This window comes from Amblyomma maculatum, chromosome 4 (assembly GCF_055883805.1).
Source record: "Amblyomma maculatum isolate TAMU_Amacu chromosome 4, ASM5588380v1, whole genome shotgun sequence".
NCBI lineage: Eukaryota > Metazoa > Arthropoda > Arachnida > Ixodida > Ixodidae > Amblyomma > Amblyomma maculatum.
In genome coordinates, this window is record NC_139347.1 from 42,765,747 (window position 1) to 42,793,005 (window position 27,259).

At 43.8% G+C, this 27,259-nt stretch overlaps 1 protein-coding gene across 1 annotated transcript in view; it reads left to right on the plus strand.

Moving 5' to 3' along the window:
• Positions 1 to 23,893, plus strand: part of l(1)G0020 (RNA cytidine acetyltransferase l(1)G0020) — a 31,933-nt gene extending 8,040 nt beyond the window's left edge. Inside the window, exons 5-19 of the mRNA XM_084601251.1 lie at positions 1,840 to 2,016; positions 4,700 to 5,023; positions 5,523 to 5,761; positions 8,572 to 8,669; positions 8,971 to 9,115; positions 9,345 to 9,558; positions 12,985 to 13,086; positions 15,386 to 15,460; positions 17,435 to 17,688; positions 18,293 to 18,341; positions 19,562 to 19,754; positions 21,724 to 21,896; positions 22,297 to 22,521; positions 23,246 to 23,397; positions 23,769 to 23,893. Coding sequence (XP_084457377.1) covers positions 1,840 to 2,016; positions 4,700 to 5,023; positions 5,523 to 5,761; positions 8,572 to 8,669; positions 8,971 to 9,115; positions 9,345 to 9,558; positions 12,985 to 13,086; positions 15,386 to 15,460; positions 17,435 to 17,688; positions 18,293 to 18,341; positions 19,562 to 19,754; positions 21,724 to 21,896; positions 22,297 to 22,521; positions 23,246 to 23,397; positions 23,769 to 23,835 — 2,487 coding nt within the window. The 3' untranslated portion in view covers positions 23,836 to 23,893. The remainder of the gene's footprint in view (positions 1 to 1,839; positions 2,017 to 4,699; positions 5,024 to 5,522; positions 5,762 to 8,571; positions 8,670 to 8,970; positions 9,116 to 9,344; positions 9,559 to 12,984; positions 13,087 to 15,385; positions 15,461 to 17,434; positions 17,689 to 18,292; positions 18,342 to 19,561; positions 19,755 to 21,723; positions 21,897 to 22,296; positions 22,522 to 23,245; positions 23,398 to 23,768) is intronic.
• Positions 23,894 to 27,259: the final 3,366 nt, after the last annotated feature.

Consider the following 27,259-nt stretch of genomic DNA (forward strand, 5'->3'; position numbering starts at 1 on the left):
TTAGCTTGTGTCCACCTAGAGAGAATGATTTTAATTGTCGTAGTCAATATTCATTAGGGCATTATGGCTTAGTAGCGGCAGCATTGCTCACCAGAACTCCTGGCACCTACATTCTTATACCAAAAGGTTATGAAAGTAACTTGTAACATGAACAGAGCATTAAATCTCATTTGTTCTGTTACTTGCTGCATAGAAGCAGTAAACGAGCACAAATGCTGGCTCACTCATGGGTTCCAGTGTATGCTTAGGGCCAAGGAGTGTGCCTGGCCTTCAAAGCATGCCATGCACAGCACGTGCACAAAGCAGGCGAGGAGAAGCAGGCACGAAGGAGAGTTGCTCCTTTCAGCATCGAGGACTTTACCCACCGTGTAAGGCATGGGCAGGGTAACTGTTGCTGCTGAGAAAAATGGAAGAAGACGGAGAGGAAAGGCCCAACGGCGCAAGCTCCTTTGCATTGTGGCTAACAGTATCGTCTGAGCCTCAGCAGCTTCTGCCGCTGTTCTGTTATCATCATGATTATGCGCTCAGTCTCGTGAGCTCATTAGTGCATTCTTCTTTGCAGGTACTCTTCATGGGAGCGAAGGGCATGTTAATAACATGAATAGCAACTTCAAGAACTGCCGAGTCTAGCCAAGCCAGTCAGTCTAAATTAATCTGTTCAATACGGCACCTTTCATGGCAGCAAAGTTGACTAGTTGTCTCAGCGATGCTCACTCAGCTTTTCGTCAAGTTGAAAAATCCAACTTCTGCACTTCACTGAGCCTTGCTGGGGCCTATTTTAATCTGAAAAAAAAGAACTTTTGGACTGGAAAATTTGTCGCAGAACTGTTCAGTTCAGTCCAGTCGTTCAGTCGTGTCCGACTCTTCGTGACCCTATGTACCATGTCACGCCACGCTTTCCGGTCTCTCACTATCTTCCTAACATCACATAACTTCATCTGCAGTGCCTCGAGGATGCCATCTAACCATCGCTTTCGCTGCCTACCCCTTCTCCGGCGACCCTCAGCCTTTCCTGACATCAAATCTTTCTCCAGCGACTCCTCTCTTCTCATCAGATGACCAAAGTAGCTGAGCTTTAACTTTAGAATTTGACCCTCCAATGAGCAGTCAGGGTTTATGGTCGACAATATCGACTGATTTGACCTTCTGGCAGTCCAAGGAACTCTCAAGAGTCTTCATGTACTGTGCATGTTCCTATTGGGTACACGGCAATCCCTCAGTGGAGCTTGGAGTTTCATGAAAGTCTGAATTATTTGAGTCCAAAAAACTGGCCGGGCAGTGTATTGAGAGCTATGCTGCAAATGCAGATGTGTATGAATGTAAGCTTGAACATGAATGCGCGACTACAGGGGTGCAAAATATGGCATTTTGCATAATGTTAGCTTCCCTTAGCGAGTAATAACCTTTTATTTTTTTAAAGCTTAAAAAAACCATCGCTCATGTTATGTTCATACTTGCGTTGTGCATATAGGTGACATTGTCATGCGTGCGTAATACTTATGATGTAGTCAAAAGCATAATGCCCTGTGCATTTAATTGGGCTTCTGCTTGAATTTAGTTCCTGCTTGGTATTTATTTCCTTAATAAATTTGCTGACATCACTGTGCAGGGCGCAGCAGGGCGCAGGACTGCTAAATCCATCAGTAATAATTCTTTGTGAGGAGCGTCAAGGTCGGTGCACAGAAAGAACAAATGTGTAATGGCAAAATTTGATAGCTTGATAACTTTTATTCTCGTCATACTGCGTAGGCCTTGCTCACTGTTTTTATGTGGGCTTTGCTCGGATGATTTAAAATATATGTAAAAAACATTTAATTTGTCTGGTTTCATTTTATGCAGGACGTTCATGCACGATATCGCACAGAAGCACACCAAGACATTGTGGGTCGCTTCAATGAGCGCTTCATTCTCTCATTAAGTTCCTGCAAGTCTTGCCTGGTGGTCGATGATCAGCTCAACATTTTGCCAGTGTCATCATTTGCTGCTAGCATCACTCCAGTGTCTCGAGCAGCTGAGGTAAGCACTTTTTCTGTGTTTTAGAAGGAAGTACCGCCATGGACACTTGTGTTATACTCTACATGTGGTACAAGATACAGTAAACTCTCATTAATTTTGCCTTCAAGGGACTAGGCAAAATGATTGAAATAACTGAAAGTTGGAGTTTTCGAATGAGCGCGAAAAAACTGCTGAACACGATTCGCATCACAGTAAATATTTACCTGATGAACATCTGCATAATAGTTGTCTGCATTTGACGGGAAACCCATGTGAGAATGATGGTTTTTTCTTCAAGTGCTTTGTTTTACGCACACTATGGTAACATTGAAGAATTGCTCTAAAATCCTAAAGGTTATCACTGCCCCTTTTGCAGTGCGATGCAATATCATAAAGCGGCTCCATTGCATTTTGAGGATGTTTCATTGCTCTGTTCGCATGGGGAAGCATTAAGGTGATTGTGCAGTGCAGTGGAACTACACGTGACAGCGCGCAGCTTCAGCCTACTGGAGGTAGTACGGGGATGCACGCAAGGGATTTAGCATGCGTGTGCACCAGAACAGTGTAACACCATCCCAAAATTTTAAAAAATCCCCCCCTCCCCCCCCAAAAAAATGGTGATGCGCCCGGCAGCATACGAAACAGCGTGACCGGACGATGCAACAAAGGTGTTACCGATGCGTGCACCTGGTCGCAGCCGTGAGATGGCAGGTTGAGGAAGGCGAAGCCGAAACTATGTGACGGAGCTTTATTAGTTAAGTAGGGAACTTCCAATGGTTGTCGTGCCTACTATAATGCCAAAAAAATGTGTGTGCCTTGCTGTTTTATGCAGTTCAAGTTCAAGAATGTGTATTTCGGTGGTCGCTGGCTGTGTGGGTCGTGTCTCGACACGATTTTCCATTAAAAAAATACCGGAACAAGGCCATCACGTGTCCAAACAAACGAGTGTCTGAGGCCATAAACTTGCATTGGCGTCGGCCATGGCCACAATCCTAATTATTTGAATTAGCCAAATTTCTGAATTAACAGGGCTTAAATTAATGAGATTTTACTGTACTTTCCTGCAAAGTGCTGCTTTGTGGTGACGTACACTAGCATTAGGAAAGACAGCAAATGTTTGCAAATGAGAATTGAACATTTGCCTTGGACATTGCACATTTTTAAACTTGCTGAGCAGTATGAAACATGCTTTTAGTTACACCTACTACGGTCACACATGAATAAAGGATGGCAGGTGCAGTCTCTAGTTGCGTCCTTTTCCTTGGTGCCGATCGCAGTGAAGTGCCTTGCACATACCTTTAATTATTATTTGTATAACTTGTCAGTAGGGGTGTGCGAATACTCAAAAATTTTCGTATTCATATTCGAAAAGTTGGTATTCGGAATATTGGAAAATTACTGAATACACTGAAAATTTCAGTGCAGTGTTTGCTTCACCGCAATGCTTGATGCTGTGTTAACTATACAGTGAAGCATCCTCAAAGTGCACAAAGCGAAGCACTTTGTCAGAGCCGCTGAAAAAACGTTCCAATTTGGTTTAATCTCAAAATCAGACAACCATCATGCGGGTGTTCATCAGATAGTTATTGTGATGCAGATGGTTTTTCGACAGTTTCTTCAGGTCAGTTCAATGACTCGAAATTTCAGCTAAATCGAACATCTTTTCCTGGCCCCTTAGAAGGCCAAATTCAGGAGAGTTTATTGTATTCAGCAGCGACATGACAGCTCTACCCAGTTTAATGCACATTCTTCCTGTAAAAATAACTGGCATATGGAATCGTGTTTAAGATTTATTCTGAATTTTTCAGTCGGCTGTACACTTCTGTACAATTCTAGTTTAATTCTATTTACAAATACCATGCTATGAATTCTATAATAAACATGAAGAATTTTTGCAATATTTTCGTTTTCAGTTTTTTTTTTATTCGATTTGATATTTGATGGCATCTTTTTCCCCACATTCATATTCGATTCATACTTGAAAATTTTTATATTTGCACACTCCTACTTGGGAGGTCAACGTCATGAAGTGACTACATGGGTTTTGAGGGAACGCCATAATGGGGACCTCCGGATTAACTTGGACCACCTGTAGTTCTTAAAGTATGTTGACATCACGTAGTACTATAGTATAAGTGCCTTTTGCATTTAGCCCTCCTTTGAAATGCGGCAGCCATAGCTGGTTTTAGTTAGCTCGGACCTTTTGTCTCAGTATCTGAGCACCCTTAAACCATAGTGGCGGGTTGTTATTGGGCACAGAATCTATTAACATAAGCTGAAGATGCACATTTTGGTTAAATTTTGTGTTCATTGTTCTTTTACTATCAACGTCCGAAGTTCTTCTTCGGGGTATTGTTTTTGTAATTTTCTTTCCACCCCACTCGTCACCCCAGGGGGGTGGAAAGGAGATGATAAAAACAGGAAGGAAAGGAAAGGAAATCCCGTCCTCGGCAGCCACTTTTCGATACAGGCAAAAAGTTAGGCATTCGTGCGATGTCGGTGCACAAAAACCCCAGGTGGTCAAAATTTCCGGAGCCCTCCGTTACGGCCTCTCTACGGTCATAGCTTGAGTCACTTTGGGGATGTTAAACACCATAAACCGAACCAATAGTTTCCTTTCCTTCACTGTGTGGGAAGGTCACCTTTTAGCCTGAATGGCCTTGCAGCTTGTGAAAAGTGTTCCTTACAACCTCATGTCTTGCAGGACCCAGAGGCACAGGAGCTGTCGGAGCTGAAGACCTCCCTGCAGGACACACAGCCTCTCGGAGTGCTCATTGGCTGCTGCAGCACATGTGATCAGGCCCAGGCAGTGTTGAAGTTTGTCGATGCTATCACTGAGAAAACATTTCGAACCACAGTGGCAGTCACGGCAGCCAGAGGCCGGGGAAAGTCGGCCGCACTGGGCCTAGCCGTGGCGGCAGCTGTGGCCTTTGGCTACTCCAACATCTTTGTCACTGCGCCAAGCCCAGAGAACTTGAAGACGCTCTTCGAATTTGTCCTAAAGGGTTTTGATGCACTCAAGTATGAGGTGAGTTCTGGAAAGCATTCTCAAGGCATGTAGATAATAACTCCTATGAAATAACCTGTAGTACGTCTCACTTCTTCAGGGCTCTTTCTTTCTAAATTTGAACAATTCATTTCCAGCTCTCCAACATACATATGGAGACCTTTTCACATTTTTCGAGCATTGCATTCAGAATATTGTAAATAGCCACAGTTTTTCGTACGAGTGCTTTTTGTGAGGAAAAAAATATTCTTCGCGAATCAAGTCCTCAGAGTGCTATGTACACTCATATTTTTATGTAGATATGTACTACATTGAATTAAACTACTAACCCTTCTGCTTTATTAAATCAGAAAAATTAATAAGATATGGTTTGGATGCAGGCGCTCCTTTTTATTTCTGTACCGGCTGCATATAACACTCCCTGAAAATTACTTCTGGCTTTGCCACTGTCAAGCGTGGTCTTTATTATGCTGAGCTTCTACAACCACTCACTATGTCCGCTGTGTACGTTGTGGCTCAGGAGCACCAAGACTATGAAGTGGTCCAGTCAACTAATCCCGAACTGAACAAGGCAGTGGTGCGTGTGACGGTGTCCCACGAGGACCACCGGCAAGTGGTCCAATATGTGCACCCATCGGATGCACACCTGCTGGGACAAGCTGAGCTTCTGGTGGTCGACGAGGCAGCTGCCATCCCCCTTCCCGTGGTGCAGAAGCTGCTTGGGCCCTACCTGGTTTTCCTGTCGTCAACTATTAATGGGTAGGCTGCTGCATCCAATGTCTTTTTCAGGATCAGAAGTCTTTGTTGGAAGTGGGCATCAGCAGATATTTGACGTTCTTGCACGCTCAAGTACAGGGACTGATGTTTAATGGTTTTTCCTTTTGGTGCGCATATTAACACACTTGCATTGTAATAGCTTCGTTTTGCAAAAAAAAGGGTAGCTGCAAGAAATTAGGACTTTTGTGCCTGTCACTTGCTGTTTTAAAAACTCATGTTCGGAGCTCTGCCCTCTGTTTCTCTTTTGTTGTTGTCGCGGGTTCGTCATTCGGCCAGTTCATCAAATGTTTAAAAACTTCATGAATAGCCTCACATTACCAAGTAAGGCTCCCACAGTATCGAAAACAACTCGTCTAACATAAAACTTATAAAGCAGCCATCACATATAGAAGATGTGGCCATTTCAGTATGACAGGAGGCTGTGTGTGTTTTTCTTTTCGTATTAGTTTTGGATGCTACAGACACACATTGTGGTTTCATTATTTAGAAAGAGGCAGATTATCATGCAAAACTATCAAAATCTCTAGCAATCAATTCCAGGTGTGTTGGATTATTGTTTAAATGAACAGTCAGAAGATCCTCTTGAAAGTAGTAAGGTTGAAAGTTGGGCGAGTTGAATCTGGTTCATTTTGAAGATAGCGAGAAAAACGAGGACCAAGAGTAGAAGGACACAACACGAGCGCTCGTGTTGTGTCCTCGTTTTTCGTGCTACCTTCAAAATGATCCTCTTGAAAGCTCCATTTTAAAATAGCACCGTCCATGTTTTTCGAACTTTGTTCGCTGGCAGATTGAATATTGGCATGGGGGAAAAAATTAGGAAGGGGTGTCACGGAGCATTATTGAAGCCTGGTCATAAAAAATGTAGTGGAAAGATTCGAAGAAATTTGCCATCACATGACACGGAAAGTGGTAGACAGTAGAGTAGCTCTTGTTTGCTTTCATTTTCTCACGCTCCACAACACAGAGTCACTAAAAACACCCGGTATCATGGTAGTTTTTGATTCTGGCAACTATATTGGCTAGTAAATTCCAAAGATTCAGCGCACTCAATGGTCCCAAGAGAGACAAAGCAGCGGCGTGAAAGAAGGCTGGTTTGCGGAGGCTGCGCTTGTGATGACGGGCTCCCTCCTAATTATTTTTCCTCCATGAATATTGGCAATTTTCAAGAACTATAGGTGTCGCTGCAGTCTAGCCAAAATGGCACCCGTAAGAAGGTCATTGTCTGTATTCAGCCTGGGAAGAATAACCAGATTAAAAATCTACAGTTTTTTTTCACCCAAAGTTGCATTCTCTTTGGGCTTCTGGCAGCGCCTTTAGAAAGGCATGCACCAATGCTGCTGAGCTTTATTTTTACCACGATGCTCCCAGGAGAACATTCTAAATTGTTTCTTTAGCAACAACAGCAGCGGAAACTTGCCTTGTCACATTGTGGCATTGATGGCGTGAAAATCACTAATATTTTCGTAGGAAAATTATGACAAAAACATCTGAGTGCACGATAAAGCGCTCATAAAGAAGCCATCAACTGGTTCTTGGAATAGTTTCCTTCTTGGAATAGTTTGTGGCACCACTCTATCTTCGGTGTCGATTTTGTGAAAATTGCCAAGATTGAATATCATGGCGCCCCTTCAAGTGGCACCACTGCTCTTAACGGCAGGAAGGTAGGCTTGGTTTCGTACTCACTTTCCATGGAGCACTGCTGTCATCAGAAAAATGCAGCTTTCGGTGCACACCTTGTCGTGGTGTAGCCATCAAAACTGACAGAAGCCTTGTGGTGGCCTTCGCGTGGCTTGCCTTTCTGCCAAAGGCGGCGCAGAAACCAGCTGTACCTTGCTTCAATGAAAGTTTATTCTATTTATGCCATACTGACAATAGGATTATACATCTTACATTGGCTGTGACTAGTTCTGAAGCACTTCTCCACTGTGGATTGATGCAAAGCAGACTAGGCCCTAGTGACAGCTAGCTAGTTGTGAGTAATTAGCACACTTGCTACGCTGCTTTAGGAAGAACTTCACTAGCGTTTATTTGCGCAGTGCATTCTGGCTTCTAGGTTGCAGATAAGCTTACTGTTGATATTCGCCTATTATCAACATAATTAGTGTGATGTTGTCGCAGCAGGAACTGTGCATTCTTCAGTTCATTATAATGAACTTCTCTGATTGGTCGAGATGGGTCACAGATCTTGTGATGCCACCATGCTCTCAACTAATCAGCGACTAGGTAACCGAGTGACGTGACTTGGGGCGCTGATTTATTTGTGAGATTTGTTACGCCATGAGACCACGTGATGTGATCAAGTTTGCAGGTGCCGAGAGCGGTGGCAGTAGATTGGCTCCATATCCTCCTATCAGGGCTAAAAAAAAGCACGATACAAAAAAGGCAACAGTGATCACATCAACCTGCAATAAAAGAAATCATTAGCAACTACATTGCTGCTATGCCTTTAATGCTATTGCATTCCACTCTTAAGGTGGCTTATGTGTTCCCACAAATTAGCTACATATATATTGCTTTTTTTAATGACTCCCTTTGAGTTCAGTATATCCAGGATAAACTGTTCACACAAGGCAGGTATGTTCTGCAGACAAGCTTCGTAGGACTCAGTTATTTTTGAAACAAAGTACATTCACAACCAACTTTTACTATCTACATTTGCTTTGCAATCAGAACTTGATAGTTGCACACCTCTAATTTTAAAAGGCTTAAAAGGGAGCTGCCTGAAAGATTTGTAGTTGCCTTGTTGCTCTTTGCTTGTTGACCTGATTATTGATTGATATTTTCTTTATCAGGTATGAAGGCACTGGAAGATCCTTGTCCCTGAAGTTAATTCAGCAGCTTCGGCAACAGTCTGCCATTGCATCAGATGAAAAAAGCAAGTCCGTAGGAGGTAAGCACAAGATATCCTGTAATCCCAGATTTTCACTTTTAGACTTTTTTTTTCAGGAAGAAGGCATTAACTGCTGAACTATTTCTGTTGCAAGGACTCCGCTTATTTTTGTTGTAAATGCTTGATGCTGCTGCACTTATATTTTGCATTTTTTCTTTTTATTCAAAGTGCACTACTATTTTTAGGGCATGGAATGAGATGTAACAGTTCTGCAGCAGCATTTGCTTAAAGAAAAAAAAAATGTCATGGAAATGTTATTGCAATTCCAGTGTCATTGAATCTCTGGGAAATGTCACTGCAGGACGAACTCTGCATGAGGTGTCACTCAGTGAGTCAATCAGATACAAGCCTGGGGACCCTGTTGAGAGATGGCTGAACCAACTGCTGTGCCTGGATGCCTCTGTGCCGCCAGCTTCAGGCTGCCCTCCACCACAAGACTGCCAGCTATATCCTTTTCAGCATGTCTTTTCAGCTTTGAGATTTGCATTAACTGCTGAGCACGTTTGCAGCATACATCAAAATCACTTCGCTTGCAACCCAAGAAGCTGTGCTGAGAGAATTTTAGTACTAATGACTGTTATCTGCAATCTTTTCTCTTAGCTTATTTCCTAATTTTGGCGTGGCAGCTCATTCTGATTTCATTGCTGTTCGTTGCTGGCCTTGACTTGTGAGCACGTTCTACGTCAATAGGGACACCCTGTTCAGCTACCACAAGGCCTCCGAGGCCTTCCTGCAGCAGGTGGTGTCGTTGTATGTGGCTTCGCACTACAAGAACTCGCCAAATGATCTGCAGATGCTCTCTGATGCGCCTGCTCACCACCTCTTCGTGCTGCTGGCACCCGTCGACCCAAACTCCAAGGCCCTCCCACAAGTTCTCTGCGTACTGCAGGTACTGCCACTGTTCTGTGGGGTGCACACTGAAACATCTCCCGTCCTGTCTGTGTAACATTGCAGGTCATGTGGATTACAGCCCCATGACAGGTGTGCGCTGCGAGAACGTGGCAGCATGAAATCCTGATGTTATTGACGTGGCTGATGCGAGTTTCAAGGTGTCACCTGTTCCTTAAGTTCACTGGCTGAAATGTGTTTGGTGTGAAGCGTGCAAGATTCCCCTATGCCACTATAAATGACACAGGACGAGAGCTGCAAACTGCTGGCAGTAGCACTGAGTCAAGGCCAAAACAGATTTAGGATTTTAGCAGTAGCAGGCGCCAAGCTCTGACTGGTATAGTCGGGAATAGTGGGATTGCATTAGGATGTCACGTGTTCTACAATGACCACAGCCAGGCTACTACAGTTGAATCCCGCTATAACGAAATTCACGGTGCACGAAAAAAAATTCGTTCTCGCGGAACTTCGTTATGCAAAAATTTGACGTGAAACGCAGAAAGAATTGCCCAAGCAGCAGCAAAGGCGTTTAATGCCAAAAATCTGTAAGCTTGGTTTGCTTACGCTTCACGGCGAGCAACGCCGTCACGCGATTTTCGCACTCGGTCAGCAAACCCATTGCAACATCGTCGTCTCGGACAGCAACGAAATTCCTGATGACATCAAAAGCGTCCATCACCTGTACGGCGGTTGCCGCAGCCGGCGCTTCCTGTACGTCGTCGTCTTCTTCATCGGAAGAGTCCTTATCATTCCGGGCAGCTTTTATGATCTGCTCATCACTCACATCTTCGTGAACAACAACACAAGCGTCAGCGCCGATGTATTCGTCGAGCTGGAGATTAGGCGGCACGGTTCCTATTTCTCCCAGCGTTTTCCAGGCGGCCGCGATCCCTGGAGCCGGTGACGCCTCTTCGTCGTCGTCTGTAACGCCTGGTGTTAGGCCAGCAGAGTGTACGGGTCGACCTTCGGCAAATCCGGCGTGCCTGAAACAGTTCACAATTACTGAGCGCCCCAGTGTGCTCCAGGCAGCAGACATAATCTGCAGTGCCACGTACAAGTCCACCTTCGTGTCTCGGCCGGTTTCAGTGTTAAAAAGCAGCCGCTGAATTAACCTCCCGCGGTAAGCGCGCTTCAGGCTAAGAATCACGCCCTGATCGAGAGGCTGTAAGACAGACGTGCAATTGGGAGGGAAAAACCTCAGCTCCGTGTTAGTGAGCTTGACTTCGTCGGAGTGATGCGCTGAACAATTGTCCAAAAGCAAGCAAACTTTACGGCCCTGCCGCTTCATGTCGCGGTCGAATGCCATCATCCACTCGGTGAAAATAGCGCGGGTCATCCATGACTTGTTGTTCGCCTTGTACTGCACAGGTAGGCTACGAGTTCCCTTAAAACAGCGCGGCTTGGCACTTTTGCCTATGACTAACGGCGGACGCTTGTCCGAGCCATCCATGTTTGTGCAAAGCAGCACTGTGATGCGTTTTTTGCTGTGTTTGCCGCCGTGACAGCGCTGCCCCTTGAAGTCGAGCGTCCTAGCCGGCAACATCTCGTAGAATAGCCCGGTCTCGTCGGCGTTGTAAATGTCTGCAGGCGCGAAGTTGCTTAAAATTCCGGCCATGTTACTCGCCTTCCAAGCAGCTGCTCCGTCCACGTCTGCTGACATTGACTCGCCGCACAACACTTTTCCAACGATGTTATGGCGGGCCTTGAAACGGTTTAGCCAGCCAATGCTGGCTTTAAAATCATCAATGCCAAGTAGGCATGCATAGTTCAAGGCTTTCTGCTGGACGATGCTTCCGGACAGGGGGACGTTGCTGGCTCGTGCTTCCACAAACCACGCATGCACTGCTTTGTCCAACTCTTCATGGAGGGGCCGCGTCACCTTTTTGTGCTTCGAGGATGTGCCTGAAGCAAGTGCCATTCTCACGCTGTCCTTATTGCCTAGAATCGTTGACAGCGAACTTGCAGGAATTCCGAAGTCTTCAGCAATTGCCGCTTTCTTCCTTCCGCTTTCTGCTTGGGCGATTATTTGAGCTTTTTGCTCAAGTGAAACAGTTTTGCGTTTTTTCACTTGCGTTGCCATCGTGTCCTGCGGATGAAAACTCGTCGTTGTCGAAGAGAAAGGCAGCGAGTGAACAACGCGACCACGACACAAAGCCAAAATGGCGGAACTGCAATCACGTGATTTCATGCTTAATGTGGCTTTGGATTTGACTTGGACTTCTCGCCAATAAAACTAGTTTCGGTTTCGATTTTGAACGCGAAAATTTCGTTGAAGCGGAAACGCTCTGCAAAAATGGTTCGTTGTGCAGAGAAATTTAGGCCATTAATTCTTATAGGATACTCGCGGGGAATAAAAAATTATTCGTTGTGGCGGTATTCGTTGTGGCGGGATTCAACTGTAATGGCACACCACCAATGCTGCATTCGCCAGTCTCGTTGTTGCAGCCTTCAGAACTGAGCAGTGAAATTTCTGGGTAGGTGCAAAGTTGTTCAACTTCGCAATTGTTGTGAATGTTTGGAAGTCCATATCATTAACATATTACAGCCTTCAGGATTCCTGTCAGCTGTGAAGAAATTCGTGTGAAGGCAATGTTCGTGCACCAGCTTACAGATTTTGTTATACTTTAAGAAATAAATTTGAGGTTAGATAAATAGGTTTCTTGATGCCGTGAGATTCGTATCGCCAATTTTGTACAGTGGTGACTTATTTCAGAAAATGAGCTATAACTTTCCTATGCAAGTAGGTAGCTGGTCTGTGGATACGAGAAAAGCTTTGATATAGCCTAAAAGTTTGCTTTCGGAAAGCTGGCTACACATAAAGTCAGTTCAACCAGCTTTGTCAGTGTCCTATAGTGGAAGTTGTTAATGAGGCTCAGACTGTGCTTCTTTTGCAGTTTTGCACTCTATGTTTTAACTAGACAACTTCATTTTTCTTTTCTTTTCTCTCAGTACGTATCAAAATGTAGTTTCTTTTATTTGCAGAAATGTGCCAGCTACTTCCCATACCTGAATAACCATGTGGAGTCTTCTCATAGCTGATGTTGCCTTTGTGTGAACTCTGCGATAACATTTCATACCTTGAGGCTCTGTGTGGGGCAGGAACAAGGGGTCAGTGATCTCCGCTTAAAGAAATAACATCACTGCAGACAATTGCCTTCCATTTTTATAACCACTTTGAACCTTATTAACTCGGTATGTTACTATTTGGTTCTGGTTCTATTTCCTCCACTATTGTTGACAGTTGGCCCATTAGTATTCCTCTGCGGCAAGGAATACACCACAGTATATGACAGTGCATACAAATTCTTTAATGAATACAAATAGAAAACCTACAGGATTTGATTAAAGTTCTAAATCTTGAATATTTGCATGTCTGTGCTTACAAGTATGTAGATTTCCTTCTTTGTGTATACTTTTCCCCTACTAGGTTTGCTTTGAAGGTGGCATATCCAAGTCCAGTGTCTCCGACAGCTTTTCTCGTGGAAGGAGGGCTCATGGTGACCTTATCCCTTGGACTGTGTCACAGCAGGTATGTCAGGATGTTATTTTGTGTGTGTGTGCGTGCGTGCATGTACATGCATGTGCGTGAGCATTATGCAGCTGCTTTCATTTGTACTGCATGTTCATTTCCTTTGCCTTTTCACTGTAGTATTGGCTACTTGTAGTACATCACGCTGTAACAGTGATAGTACTACCATTCAGCCAAATGTGTAAAACTGTGTCAAGCCAGATAAACTGTGCCATCCTGATAAAAATGGGGAAAGCTGTGCCAAACTGCTCCAAACTGAATTTTCTAGAGTTTCCTGGCTGGCTGGGTAGGCAGCCTTGGTTGTCACTTTTGTTTTTAAACATACTGCAAAATTCCGAGCAAGTGCCCCCTCTCCTCAAGAGCCGAAATTATAGGAAAACTGGAGGGGCGCGCTTTCCCGGAATGGCACTGAAATTCAAAATGGCGACAGAAAATTTTTTTCCGCCAGGAAAAAAATAAATAAGCATAGTGCATATGGATTTAAAGTTTCATTTTTCTCTGATCGTGTCGAACGGGCGTAGAAGTGTGCACTGGGACATCGGCGAGCTACCACCGAGTGTTCTCGCTACGCTACCGCTGATCTATTCTAGGTACTATAGCCGACGCAAACTCGGAACCCACCTACGTTTCCTCTCGGCGTGCTATTTAAGTATGTTTCTGGTTGTCATTTCTTTCGGTGCCCGCTTCTTTGGTTGCTCGCATCGGATGTCTCCCTCGCGATGGTTATCCAACGTCAGCCGTCAACCTTTGGACATGTGCACATCCAGTGCCGTGCTAGTGACATTTTTGTTTGTGATGTTTCTAAGAGCTGAGGTTGGATTGGATTATTGGACCGGATAGGGTTGGCAGTGTTTCCTGAGTGAGGAGTGGAGTGCGTGCTAAGGGTAGGGAGCGTTAAAAAGGGGGGGGGGGGGGGGGGAGGCTTTCCTGGAACGGCATGGAAATGTGAAATTAGTAGTGAAGTTAGAGAGGGCGCTTGCACGGGTAGGGGTGCATGCTCGGAATTTTACGGTAGATGTTCGTTGGAGCCAACTTATGTAGGGTTGTGTGGATGGTACTTATTCCCAAACTTAATCGAGTACAAATAGCGTACCACCCCTGTCAAATAGAATGCGTATTTAGCTTCCCTACCAAATCAAATACGAGTACAGTTGTGGTAGCTCCTAATCAAATACATATTAAATAAGAATTGAATTGTGAGAACACTGAATCGAAAAAGAATGGAATATCTGGTCTAATACTTGCTACATTTTTGCTAATAATCCTACAAAACGAGCCACAGTGTGGAACATTGAAGCGCTGGTGCCGGGGTCATGGTAGATGCCAACTTGTAGAGTTAAAGCTATAGCTTTTGAAAGATGCAGCACTAATCCCATTTGATGGTTTGCATTGTGAATATAGCACGTTAAATCTATGAGAGTCAAGCTATAGGTGCAGAAAAATGATCTTTAATGATTGATGGTGAAACAATAAACTTGAGCCGCACCTCAATGCATGAGATGGGCAGTAGCACGTATAAGCTATGGCCTAGATTGGGCATCCAAGGCAAGGCTTCTAAACTTGCCTAAGCCTTGTTGCATCGTCTGGCCTTGTATATGATCATTACGAACGTTGCCGCACAAATGCACTGTACTGAACTTTTCATCCCGTGCACACTGGTTGCTGCTGGATGATACGAAGCTTTAGTGTGGGCCCTATTTTCTGAGTAGTCATCCAAGAAAAATAATACCATAGGTCTTATTGGAACCTCGTGCCAATTATTCCATAACATGTTTTTATTCTGTCGGAGTAATTCCCAAAATACGCTATTTGATTCATTCCGATAATTAAGTATGCAGATATTTGCCTGTTAAAATCTCCTAGGCAGCGACAGGCAGCATGGCTGATAGTGAAAATGGCTATAGCTAAGCATGCATACACGCATGGTCATGTTATGCTAATTAGCCGTTGCAGTTGTGCTGGTATTGCTAGTCTTTTTTTCAGCCGTTTGTTGGCTCTACCCTAGAAATGGAGCTTGGTATTATAATAGCAGCTTGTTTGTGGCCGTTTGGTAGTGTAGGTGATAAGCCTATGGCACTAGTGTGAATAGAGTGCCTTGAAATAAGGGGACCACACAGCTAGAGCATTAATTTTCCCTAGATTTCATTTTAATATTTAGTCTAGAACAGAGCGGAGAGTTTGGTCTACTTATCTATAAATGGCTGTAGGCTACTCTTTATGAGAAATTGTAGTCCTAATCTTCCATACCTACTTGTGCAACAGGTTCAAGTGTCATTATTGTTGCATTTCCATTCTGCAGTTTCAAGATGAAGAATTTGCTGGCCTAGCTGGTGCTCGCGTTGTGAGGATCGCAACTCACCCAGAGTACCAAAGGGTGAGTTCTTGCTTTTTGTTTATGCCTACAAGTTTAAGTTACAGCGTATGTGTTCCAGTCATCGAAGCAATGTGAACTATTTTCAGACTTACAGATTGAGAGATTACAAGCAGATAAATCAAGTTTTAGGCGGACGAAAGAGACCTCACCTTTGTTGCAAATATTTGTTAATCAAGCAGTATTCGAAGTATATTGAAAGGCTGTAGAAAAATCTACATTGTGAAGCAAGTCCGTGCTAAATTCTACCTCGTAAACTTATAGTGCAACAAAGACGACACAATAGACGAGAAGAACAGGACAGTACAAGTCTATAAGTCTCCAGTTTTGGTGGTCATTCTATATATTGTACGGCGTTTCGTTCTACTGCAAGTGGCACTCTGCTAACAGGGGTTTTCTGCCACTTTGCTCGCTGAAAAGGCGGGTCGACTGTGCAGCCTTGTTCACCTTCAGATAGTGCTAGTGCTGTGAAGCCACATGATTAGGTGATTGTGTGGTGTGCTTGAGGGTTGCGTTTGGTTTGTTGTGCTTATGCTTTGCGCCACATCGTTGTCGTGCAGTGCAACCTACCACATGTACACAATTGCAAGCCGACTCAAATGAAAGTCGACCCCCTAAAATTACATATCCCGAAAAAAAAAAAAACATACCGGCAGATGCTTTTCACAACGAAAATTATTTCCTGGCTGGACTACGCCTCCACTTCAAATCACATATTTCAGTGACACAGTTGAACCCGGATGTATCGAACCTGGATAATTTGAATTTTGGTTATATCGAACTCACGGAATATCTCCTTAAAAATCCCATGTAAAAGTATAGGAAAGCTGCGTCGTATATTGAACTGCAATTTCACTCGTCGTTCAATATATCGAACTCACACCACACACTGGAAGGTGCGCCTTCCCCAAAGACGATCGCTTCACCCTCGTCTGTTTGCCGCGTGACGCTTTCAAGCCACGCAAATGAAGCTCTATTGAAATTAATCAACATGTCCTCCTTGACATGTCATTTGTTAAGGCTCTTGGGCTGTGTTCTGTGGTATTCATTTTTAAATTACTAGCTGACTTTTATAGTGGAAATAGGGCAGGAAGATGGAATTCTTGGAGAACACCACGCAAAATGAACAAGGGCTGACAGGAAGCCTCAGTGCATTAGCCAGCATTTCGGCAACTTAAAAAACTAAGACGAGTTCTCTTGTCGAAAATGTGGATGGCGCTCCGGCAGTTCCCTTCAACCCTTGTTCACTTTGCTTGGTGAGGTATGCCAGTCTTGCAGGAAAGACGTCGAAGGAGTAGCGGCACTAAAATTTTTAACGCGTGCTTTTTTTTTTTTCTTTGGAATAGTGCATAGTGCGGAAGGCAATAATGTACATGAACCACGGTGCGGAATTCACTGACACCAGCTGAGTAATTTATAATAGAATTTTTCTTCGTGCGGTTTTATAGCCACTGAGCGCCGGGTGTGAAGTCATGGATGCTCTTTGCTCATGGGAGTGATGAAAACAAGATATAATCCTTGTTTGTTCATTTTTCATGATTTTAATTTTTGAGCAGACTTGCATAAGCATTCGTGTGAGTTAAGAACAAAGCAGTGATAAATAATACGGCTTTTGAGTGTCACATGACCTCAGCTTGTCTGTGACATTACAGCCTTTTCTTGGCAGTCGGAACCGAGACTGCTTGGGAGAAAAAAAAATTACATTATAAATTATTTACTCCTTTTTCATGCAATCTACGTGGCTAGTCATGCCTGGTAGCGTGCGGCGCACCGTTTCATAGACAGAATATGCAGCAAAAATTTGGTGTCTGTACTGTTTAAAATTTAAAACCTGTATTTATGACATGCTTATGATGATTGCAAGTGAGTTGTGCCTGCTGCTGTGCCTTTTTTTTTATATGATGTGAACATTATGTGGTTGCTACTAAAAGGGGCTTGGTTTAACGACTGAATGAGTGAGGTTCGGCACACGTGCAGATGGGCTATGGCCTGCGTGCCCTGGAGTTGCTGACTGAGTACTTTCTGGGCCATGTCCCGAGCCTGGAAGAGAAGCCAGAAGCGGAGCTGGGCAATGTTCCCTTGGCCAGTGAGGAGAACGGGGAGGGAGAGGGCACCGAGCGCTTGGAGCCCCGCAGAGCCTTGCCGCCACTACTGCTCAAGCTGAGTGAAAAGCGCCCCGAGCAGCTCGATTACCTAGGCGTGTCATATGGTCTGACGGCAGACCTGCTAAAGTGAGTGCCGCAGCGGCATGGACTGGAGCCTTCCTTTGCACATTCCTCCTTGCTTTCTGAATTATGAGCACTTGCGTAGCCTGTTTCCTCTTTGAATCAGTACTGGTGACACGAAGAACATGTCACCATGTTCAGGCAGTGCATGCGAATTGAAGACGCATGCTATTAACCCGTTTTATTGCCTTTAAGTGTCGGATGTGCAGTGGCATTAATGTGAAAGTGGCTTTTCCTGCTACATAATAGTCTTAGCTTTGCAGTGCAGTGGAGATATTTCGGAAACAATCAAGAATGCTAGGACATTTTTGCTGCGATGGAACCTTCACAGTCGGGGATGGCTGTGTTGGCAAATGTAGAGACAGGCATTTGTTGACAAGATCAACGTTTCAAAAGAAATTCAGACGGGCATTCTGTATTTCTGGTTCTTTTCTTCATATTATGTGAGGTCACAGGTTCTTGCTCTTTCCTCAGCTGTGTTGCTTGTTGATTGAATGGTTGTTGAGTATTTGTTTCAACATTTTGTAGTGCAATGATATCGCACATTACACACTGATGTGGGTGTTGTGGTATGGAAGCACTGATTGTTAGTCTGATCTCCATTTTTCAGGTTTTGGAAAAAAGCAGGGTACATTCCAGTATACCTCAGACAAACCCCTGTAAGTAATGTAAACAAAAGAAAGCATGAATTTGTTTCAGGATTGTGTTGCAAGTAAAATTAATTTTCTTTTTTAGCAATTGTATGCATAGTAGCTTAGAAAGCAGTTGAAATCGGTGTTCAGTGCATTATTATTATCCCAATTCTTTGTCATTTGAGTTTGAGTCTCATGAACCAAATAATACCCGTGTCACACACAAACACTTTCGATCTTCATTGAACTGTATTTGCTTTGAGGTTTTCAAGAAAGATTGAAGCATCCTGTGCTACACGGGCATTTTGAATGGCCATTGAGAAGTTTCCTTCGTGTCCATTAGGTGGCGTCAATCGTGTCAAGATTATAAAACTATCTTAATATATAAACAAACAAAATGCTATAACAATATGCTATGAGTATCATGCCTTTCAATGCATTCCGAGTTAATATTTGAAGTTTTATTGCATTAATTCACCTTTGTTTTACCTTTGTTTTTAGAGCTCGGTGATGAGGGTGTTGACGCTCTCTCTTGAATGTGTTTGAAAACACAAGAGTGCTTAAGGAAGCAGCTTCGAGCCAAACAGGCCTGGGATTGATTGCACTTGAAAGTTGCTGTGTGACAAACTCAATCTGCATTGAGTTAAATGCAAATTGTGTTCAGTGAGGACTGATGTGTTCGCATGACAGATGTATAACTTTCAGATGGAACCAACAGCAGATAATTGACATTATTATTTAACCTTTGTTGCATGTACTACAAAAATGTTTATTATGCTCCTAGAAACAAACACAGAGGGAAATATAGCAACAATTAGCCCTTGCAGTTGTTTTATGTGCCATCATCGAGGACTGAACAATGTCCAGCACTCTGCGAGCCTAACAGTGCCATTATTTATAGATGGAGTACCATCAACGATTATAGTTGTACTAGTTGTATAATTGCTATATATAACCAATAATATATTTATTTTGTATATGAGGTGTTTATATCTCTACCCACCCCTTATGTAATACCCCAAGATTGGGGGTCTTTAAGATAATAAGGTGAAGTGAAGTGGTACATTAAACTTAGGCTTCATGTCCCTTTATCATGTCACCTTGCTGCAGGCTTGGGTTTGGTCTGCGCCCCTTTGTGAACTCATTAAATCTAGTTTCTGGAGGTCAGTATTAATATCAGTGCATGACAGACTATGTCTTTCCCGACTTATTTTTTCTTTGTCTCCCCAACCCACTTTGATGATCAGAATGACCTGACTGGGGAGCACTCATGCATCATGCTCAAGTGTCTCCAAGAGGGCGCCCAGTGGCTGCCTGAGCTCTGGAAGGACTTCAAGCGCCGCTTCCTCTTCCTTCTTGGCTACCAGTTCCGCGAGCTGGCCCCGGCCACTGCTCTGAGTGTGCTGCGGAATCCCATTGATGACAGTATTCAGCCGACTGGTAGGTCTTCTTGCAGTACATCATGGTCTGTGCTTTTCTCGAGATTTAATGAAGTGCCCATCAGGAGTGCTGAAGCTTACGTATAGTAGTTATGTTTATGTGTGTAGTGATGTAGTGAAATGCAGTCCACTTGTCAGAAATGAGAACTTGTTGAAATGAGAACATCCTAGTGATTACTAGAAATGCTCCGAAATGTCAAGAGCCTCTGCAGCATCCTTCACAGTGCAAGGCAGTAGCAGTGGAGCCTCCTAACGAGTGGCTTTGCCATATAGCCTTCTGTTTACTTGTGACAGCACCTGTACACCGCTTATTGTTGTACACAAAGGCTTCAAAGCATTGGCTGCACAGACTGTTGCAGACACATTCATAGTAAAGGGAAGTGACCAATATGGGAAGTACTTTATGCACATGTCTGTAAACTGAAGCCTTGCAAGGCATTGCTATATTTTTTTGTCTAGGAAGTACAGTGAAACTTCATTATAACGAACAGCTAAAAAAATCGGAAAATAGTTCGCTCTATCCATAATTCGTAATATAAATTTTTGTAGAAAATACATGCAAGAGCAGCCAAATTCAATCAGAGAAGGCACAGCAATTCGGAGGGTGCCTACTTGGGTCACGTCCATTTATTCACGCGCAAAGAACTGCGTTATCGCGGCCTGCTTTTTTGTGTTGATCGCGTTCTGTATCATTTCACAGTTTGCAAACACTCAACAAGGGCAAACCCACTGCTCTCAATAGCACTGCAGTGGCGGCGGAGTAAATCCAATGCAGCAAGCGCTTCTTGTGAAGTCGGAATGTTCTCATAGTCTGCAGGGTCAGCCTGAGCTGCGTCTGCGAGATGTTCAGAAGCCTCCACAGCGATTTCGGCGTCTGTCAGCACAGCCGTGGTCGCCGTGATGTCGCCGCTACAAAGTCCTCTACAGTCATTGTTGCGGGCATGTCACCAACATAACGCGAAAAATTGTTCCAGGCTCATCGAGCTCGCGGAGCTCTGCTTCTGCTTCGTTGGGATCGTTCCCATCGTAACTTGATGCACGGGCCTCTGCTGGAACAAAACCTGCGTGCCGAAAGCAGTTGGCAATCGTTTCGCCTTTCACGCTGTCCCATGCTCCCAGCAAGTCGATCTTCAAGTCCTGCTTCATAAGAAACTTCACGAGAAGAGTGTCAGTCTCCTCTTGTAAACTGCCTTGAAGGCCCTGATTTTATCTTGAGCTTGGTCTTTAACGTCAGTGCTGCTCTTTTTTTCACGTTCACCGCCATCACAGCACTATGCACACCCGCGCACCACACTCGACATGACGACCGACGCAGCCTCCACCAAACGCTATGACGGCCATGCCGCGACGCCGCTGCTAACACTAAAACCAAAAAACGCAAAAGACGCAAAAACCAAAAAGGCAAAGGCAGTGGCTATTTCAACACAAAATTTCAACGCAAAAGCAACATTCGATCGCGCTGCAGCCGCTGCTGCTGAAGCGGCGCTGTCAGCGATTGTGAGATGCGAACGATTTCTTATCGCCTTCGAGATCACCTCCGCGCGCACAAACAGGCGCGCGGGGGTGATCTCGGAGGCCATAGATTTCTTTGGCTGTCAACTCCCAATGCCGTCGGGGCATCTGTGGCGCTGTTGCGCCTGCGAGGTAGTCCTGAACGTTTGCTGCGCCGCACAACACACATGTAGTGCAACGAAGCCTGCCTCCTGCTATTAAAGTGAGGTAGTGCTTGGCGTCGCGAAGTTCGTAATATCCGTTTTATGCCGAACTGCACTCGCTATGGGAAGGTAAAAATACATGTGTTTGATAAAAATATTTCGGAAGAGTTCGATATATTCAATAATTCGTTATATGCGTGTTCATTATATCGAGGCTTGACTGTACAATCACGAGCTATCAATTTTTACGTCATCCAAGGAGCTGTATAGGATGGCTTGGGAGTATTCTTTTTTTCTTCGTTTGACCTGCGTTAGCACTCACTCTGGAGGAAGTGGAACGCCTTTTCTCCATCTATGACATCAAACGACTGGAGCTGTATGCCCAGAACTTGGTGGACCACCACCTCATCACGGACCTGCTGCCATCTCTGGCCCAGCAGTACTTCCTCAAGAACCTTGGAGACATGCACCTTTCGGCTGTGCAATCTGTGAGCTCACATTTCCTCCTTCACCACCAATCGGCAGTCATTGCGGGCAGGGCACTTTAATTTTTTTATATTTCTTTCTGTAGCTCGCTCTAACACTTGTCCCTTTGCCGATATGGGGGACATACAGCTAGCTGTAGAAATGTGGTTAGTGGCTACAAGACGTTCTGTGTTTAAAAAAAAACAAAAACATGTTAATTTGTTGATTTTCTGCTGCAGTGTGTGGTTGGCTGGAGAAAATAGTGTGGCGTTCTGGTTGGGAAGTGAAATTTGGGATCCCTCTGTTGGAAGAGAAGGCTGTCTGTCCGAGGAAGTTTCACACAACCAGCTTTACAGTGTCTGTCTGTTTCTAACCTGGTGGCAGCATCTTACCCCTCGTATGCATGCCTATGTCAACTTGCAGGCCATCTTGCTGAGCTTGGGCCTCCAGCACAGCACTGCGGATGCCCTGGCCAAGGTGCTGGACTTGCCGTGCACCCAGCTGCTGGGTCTGTTCAACAGGGTGGTGCGCAAGTGCTCCCAGTTCCTGCGTGGGGTGCTCGAGAAGACGCTCGATGAGGCACTGCCACGGTCCACTGGCGCTGCTGCCAAACTCACTCCTGTGCTGCAGTCACTCAACGAAGAACTTGTGAGTGCTTGCGAGTTGTGGGAAGAGGGATGCGAGTCGAGTGCAGTAGTCCACTGTTTAGATGCTGTGCTTTCAGTAACAGTGTCTTCCTGCTAATGGCCAACTACTACCCATTCCACTGGGCCAAATCTGTCTTCCTTGTAAGATACCAAATGAGAGCTGATGAAAATGTTGCATGTTTGGAGTAGTGCGACAGTTTGAGTGTCCAGGTTAAAAAAATATTTAAAAAAGAAAAAAAGACTAACACTGAAACGACCGGTCCATTTTGGCACTGCATGTGTGGAAGGAAACAAAATTTAGTATATGTGTGCTTCTTGTGAAATTCTCATGTGTGCATGTGTGTGCATGTGTGTGCACGTGGCTCGGGTGTGAGTATTTCTCATTTCATTCTTACAATCCTTTCAGATGTATTACCGTGCTGACATCTTCAGTTTTCATTAAAGAGTGCTTCTTCTGCCCCTTTACCCATTTTGTCCAAAGTAGACTACATGCTTTATCGCTTACTGCAGTCGATTGTGTGAAGTTGAGATATTGAATGGCTTTGGTCTAAATTCATGTAAACTGTTCATGATGCTTTGCCTACTTGCTGGCTCAATATGATATTTCTTTTTCTTGAACGTCGTTCGTCTTAACGCAAAAAAGTTACCATGTGTGTTAATTATTTTAATTTCTTGTTTCAAATGTTTTCACCATTCCGCTTTCCTGTGTCTGTGTTTATTGACAGGCTGGTGCAGCCAGAGAGATAGAGGATAAGCAGAAAAGGGAATTGAAGAAGTTGCAACAGATGGATCTGAGTCAGTACAGCATCAAGGGTTCCGAGTCTGAGTGGAAGAATGCCTTGGAACAGCCTGGCAAGCAGCTTGTCAGCATCAAGACGTGCGTGTTCCCCCGCCTTACAGGCATATTCTTCCTTTTTTGGCTCCTTAGAACCCATCAAGCGATGGTTGTCATGTTTGGTTGTGTGTTGATGTTCCTTGTGTGTCTGGGTTGAGTTTCATGGAATACAACCCTTAGACATAACTATCAGAGAGACTTGGAGAGAGCAGTTGTATTTGAACAGTACATATCTGAGACTTTTTTTATAATAAGAAAAGAGGGTTTTTCATGGCTTTTTCACTCAAAAGTTTTGGATAAAATACAGAACTCGTTGCGTTTATTTCGAGTTTGACTATTTCCTCTTTGTCTCTCATGGTCTTGCATTTGTGTGTTAACAAGGGGAATGATGTCTGGTCTCTCTCACTTTTCAGCATCAACAAGCGTGCCCAAGAAGCAGAAACAACACAAGAAAAGGCGCACAAAAAGAAGAAAAAATGAATGTCATCATTAGAGCTGGTGTATTCAATTCAGTGTACAGTAAAAACACATTAAATCAGCGGTGTGTTCTAGTGCTTGCTGCACTGATTGTATGCTGCATGCCTGCTCACACATGCTAATTTTTACTTATATATTTCTTAATACTGTCAGCCATAAGGCGGTGCAAATGGAGAAGACTACAATTTAATAGCGAAATACAGTCACAACTATATGCACTAAAGTCTTGCTGATACGAATTTTGAAGGTTGCAAAAAATGTTTGTACGATCCAAGATTCATATGTTCCAAAACAGACAAAATACGTATCCAGAAGCACAAGAAAAACATTGACACAAATGTGTATGGCTGACAGGTTTCATTTACAGCTGCGGAGTCACCACTCGTGGTGCATACCATACAACTTATAAAAGCAACATTAGTGACGTGCAAGCCACACTCAGCTGTTTGCTGCTTGTGGTACATACCGTGTGACTGGTGATCGTGACATTGGCAGTGTGCAGGCCATGGGTCATTGCACACTGCTTGCTGTGCGCACTGCATGATCCATGATGGCGGTTCGCACGTTCATATCATTGTAGTGCAGGGGAGAGTGTTTGGGACATCCAGAGTTCTGCATATTGTATGCAGTTCCTTACAGCCAGGGAATTTTATGGATTTGAGTCATCTAAACATTTGTATCATAGAGATTGTGCTGTATACAAACCAATAATAATCTGCTCGAGACTAACAAAGCACCAGAATATAGTTGTCCTGCTCTGTTTTTACAGCCATCAAGTTCGAAACTTTAAGCAGATTTTTACAGGCCAGTATTCATAATATGTTTTGGAATTCAAGCCACTGAAAACCAGCACAACAGGGAAAGGACATTGGGATAACTAAAACCTGAGGAGCATTTCTGTTTGCATAGGAAACGAGGCAAAAAATGTTCAAATTGATGCAGATTTTCTGCTTGTCAAAACGCCTGAGCAAGGAGTTCCAGTTACTTAACGTACCTTAATAGGTATAATAATTGCAGTTTAGTACTGTTGGTATGCTATAAAGTGATCAAACAGAAAACATGTAAATAACAGTGCTTTGCTTGTAGAAAAGCATATTCCCATGCCGTTACTACACTCTCCTTGGGCTGGGACATCGTTGCTATGGTTGCTTAGAGTATGTTCTTTTCATGCACTATGTTGTGACAGCTGTTCAGAAGCATTCAGATGTCAAGATGTAAAAAGTGTCTCTGGACAGTAGTAAACATAGACTGGGATTAGCTCCTGTGCATGTGTTGCTCCTCCTTTAGTGGCTTTAGTACCTTGAGCCTGGAATCTTTTCCTTTCACCTTTACAAATATCTCGCTGTCGTAAGGTAGTCACAATGTGGCTGAGTAGTTTGTTTTCAGTTTTTCTCACCTTGATAACACTCTGCAGACTGGCCGGTAAGTAATGTACTTTTTAACTAAATTTTATTGTGAATTGAGGTGGTGTGCACTACATAATGTATGAAGAGGATTTGAAATATGTGCATCACTAAAGTTTGAGCAACAATGTGTAGCCACATTATACACAGTTGTATGAAAATCAAGTCCTGAAAAGAGATCATGACCATGTCTGTGTTCTGCGTTTGCTTTCACTGAAAATTGAGCCTAGTAAAGGTACACTGGCTATTTTTTCCAGCCAGCCAAGCTACTTCAAGACAGTTTTTTCATGTGTATCAGAGAACCGTTTACTTACTGGGCATTTCTTCGATTTGGTATAGAGAAATTTTTTATAGCTGAAATAGTATCATATTAGTCTGAGACGAAATATTATTTTTCAAACCCTTTTTTCGTGATATGCTCTTTGACTGTCTTTTAATAAAGGGAAGTTGAGAACTAGAAGTTGGCTTGTATTGATAGAATACCTCAGTATAATGACAGAGGGACTATACTTTAATTGAAAACTGGTCCTTTAATGCAGGATCAAATCCTGGCCATGGTGGCTGCTTTTTGATGGAGGCAAAAAGCAAGCTGCCCATGTACTGTGTGATGTCTGTGCACGTTGAAGAATCTCGGGTAGTCGAAATTAATCCGTAGCCTTCTACCACGGCTTTCTTCATAGCCAGAGTCACTTTGGGATGTTAAACCTTGGAAAACAAACCAAGGTAGTAAAGGCAGAACAAATACAAGTGTAGGATGTTTTTGCCAGCCAATGGGGGCACTTCAAGACAGGTTTTTTGCATGCCAATCACTAAGGCACAGTGCTGTTCACTTCCAAATGGTGGTCACATACTCTGTTTTGTTTGGATGCCACTGGGTTTGGGGTGAGTGAAGAAAAATTTAAAAATGAGCAAGAAATGCACCTTTGGCTGCCAGACAAACTTTGGCATAGCCGGAAAACATGCACGGAAGTCAGCGCACCTGTGCAGTCCGGCAGCACATCATCTTGCTGCCAACTATGCAGTCATACACACCCAATTGTGTTCTTCATTTTCTGTCCATCTTAATAGTACTGGCTGTTTAGCCAGAGTTGCCCGAGATTATATGTTTGTCATAGAGCATTTTTGTGCATGTCTGTAGTAACGTAACAAATAAGGCCAACATGCCAATGACAGTGGGTCAGGTGGCCCTACAGTTGTAATTACTGCTAATTGTCAACTGATCATTCGGTCTTTTTAACTGCAGGTGAGAGCTTTGATTTGCATTTTGGTTGCTTATTGGCATGTGCATTACTGTAGTATTTTGCAGCTAAAGTTTTCAACTCCTGGCATGTCTCTCCACCCCCTATAACCATAAGTGTTGCTGAAACTCTTGTGTTATATGAACTTAATACCTTTTGTTTTCAACTCATTTGCATCGATGTGCTCGTTGGCCAGGAGTGGGTCAACTGGGCCAACAGTGACAGTTCACTTCCGGTGATGCAGAACAAGTCTAAAAAGCTGCTTAGTGAAGAGGCGCACATTAAATAATTACAATGGTGTTAATTTTGGTAGGTTGGTTAATATAAGAGCATGCCACTTTTCCTCAGTGACGTGTGAAATAATTTGTGTGTGTGGGGGGGAAGGGGGTTGCAAAGGACAAATGATTTGAGATTGTGAATGCATGCAAAATAATGAGCTGTTCTTGCAGGTTGCATAAAAGAACCGGCATTTCACCAAAACTGCAGTAAGGACATACCTTTTCTTTTACTTTTCCTCATTTGGTATTGTATCGTGTATATGGGATGCGGTTCGTAAAGCACGGGAAGCAGACATTTCAACTATTATTTGCTTTGGAATGGCTAGAGCTAGTTTCGTGAAGTCAGTGATGCTGGCTACATCAGATTCTAGCTGGACAGAATAGAAAGGTATTTGCGGCCCAATGAGAAATTTGCCTTTACAAACACCAAATTTTAGTGCCATTTTTCTTGTTAATGAGGCTTCAGACATTCCTGTATATGGATCACCACACGGTTTTCACCTACAGC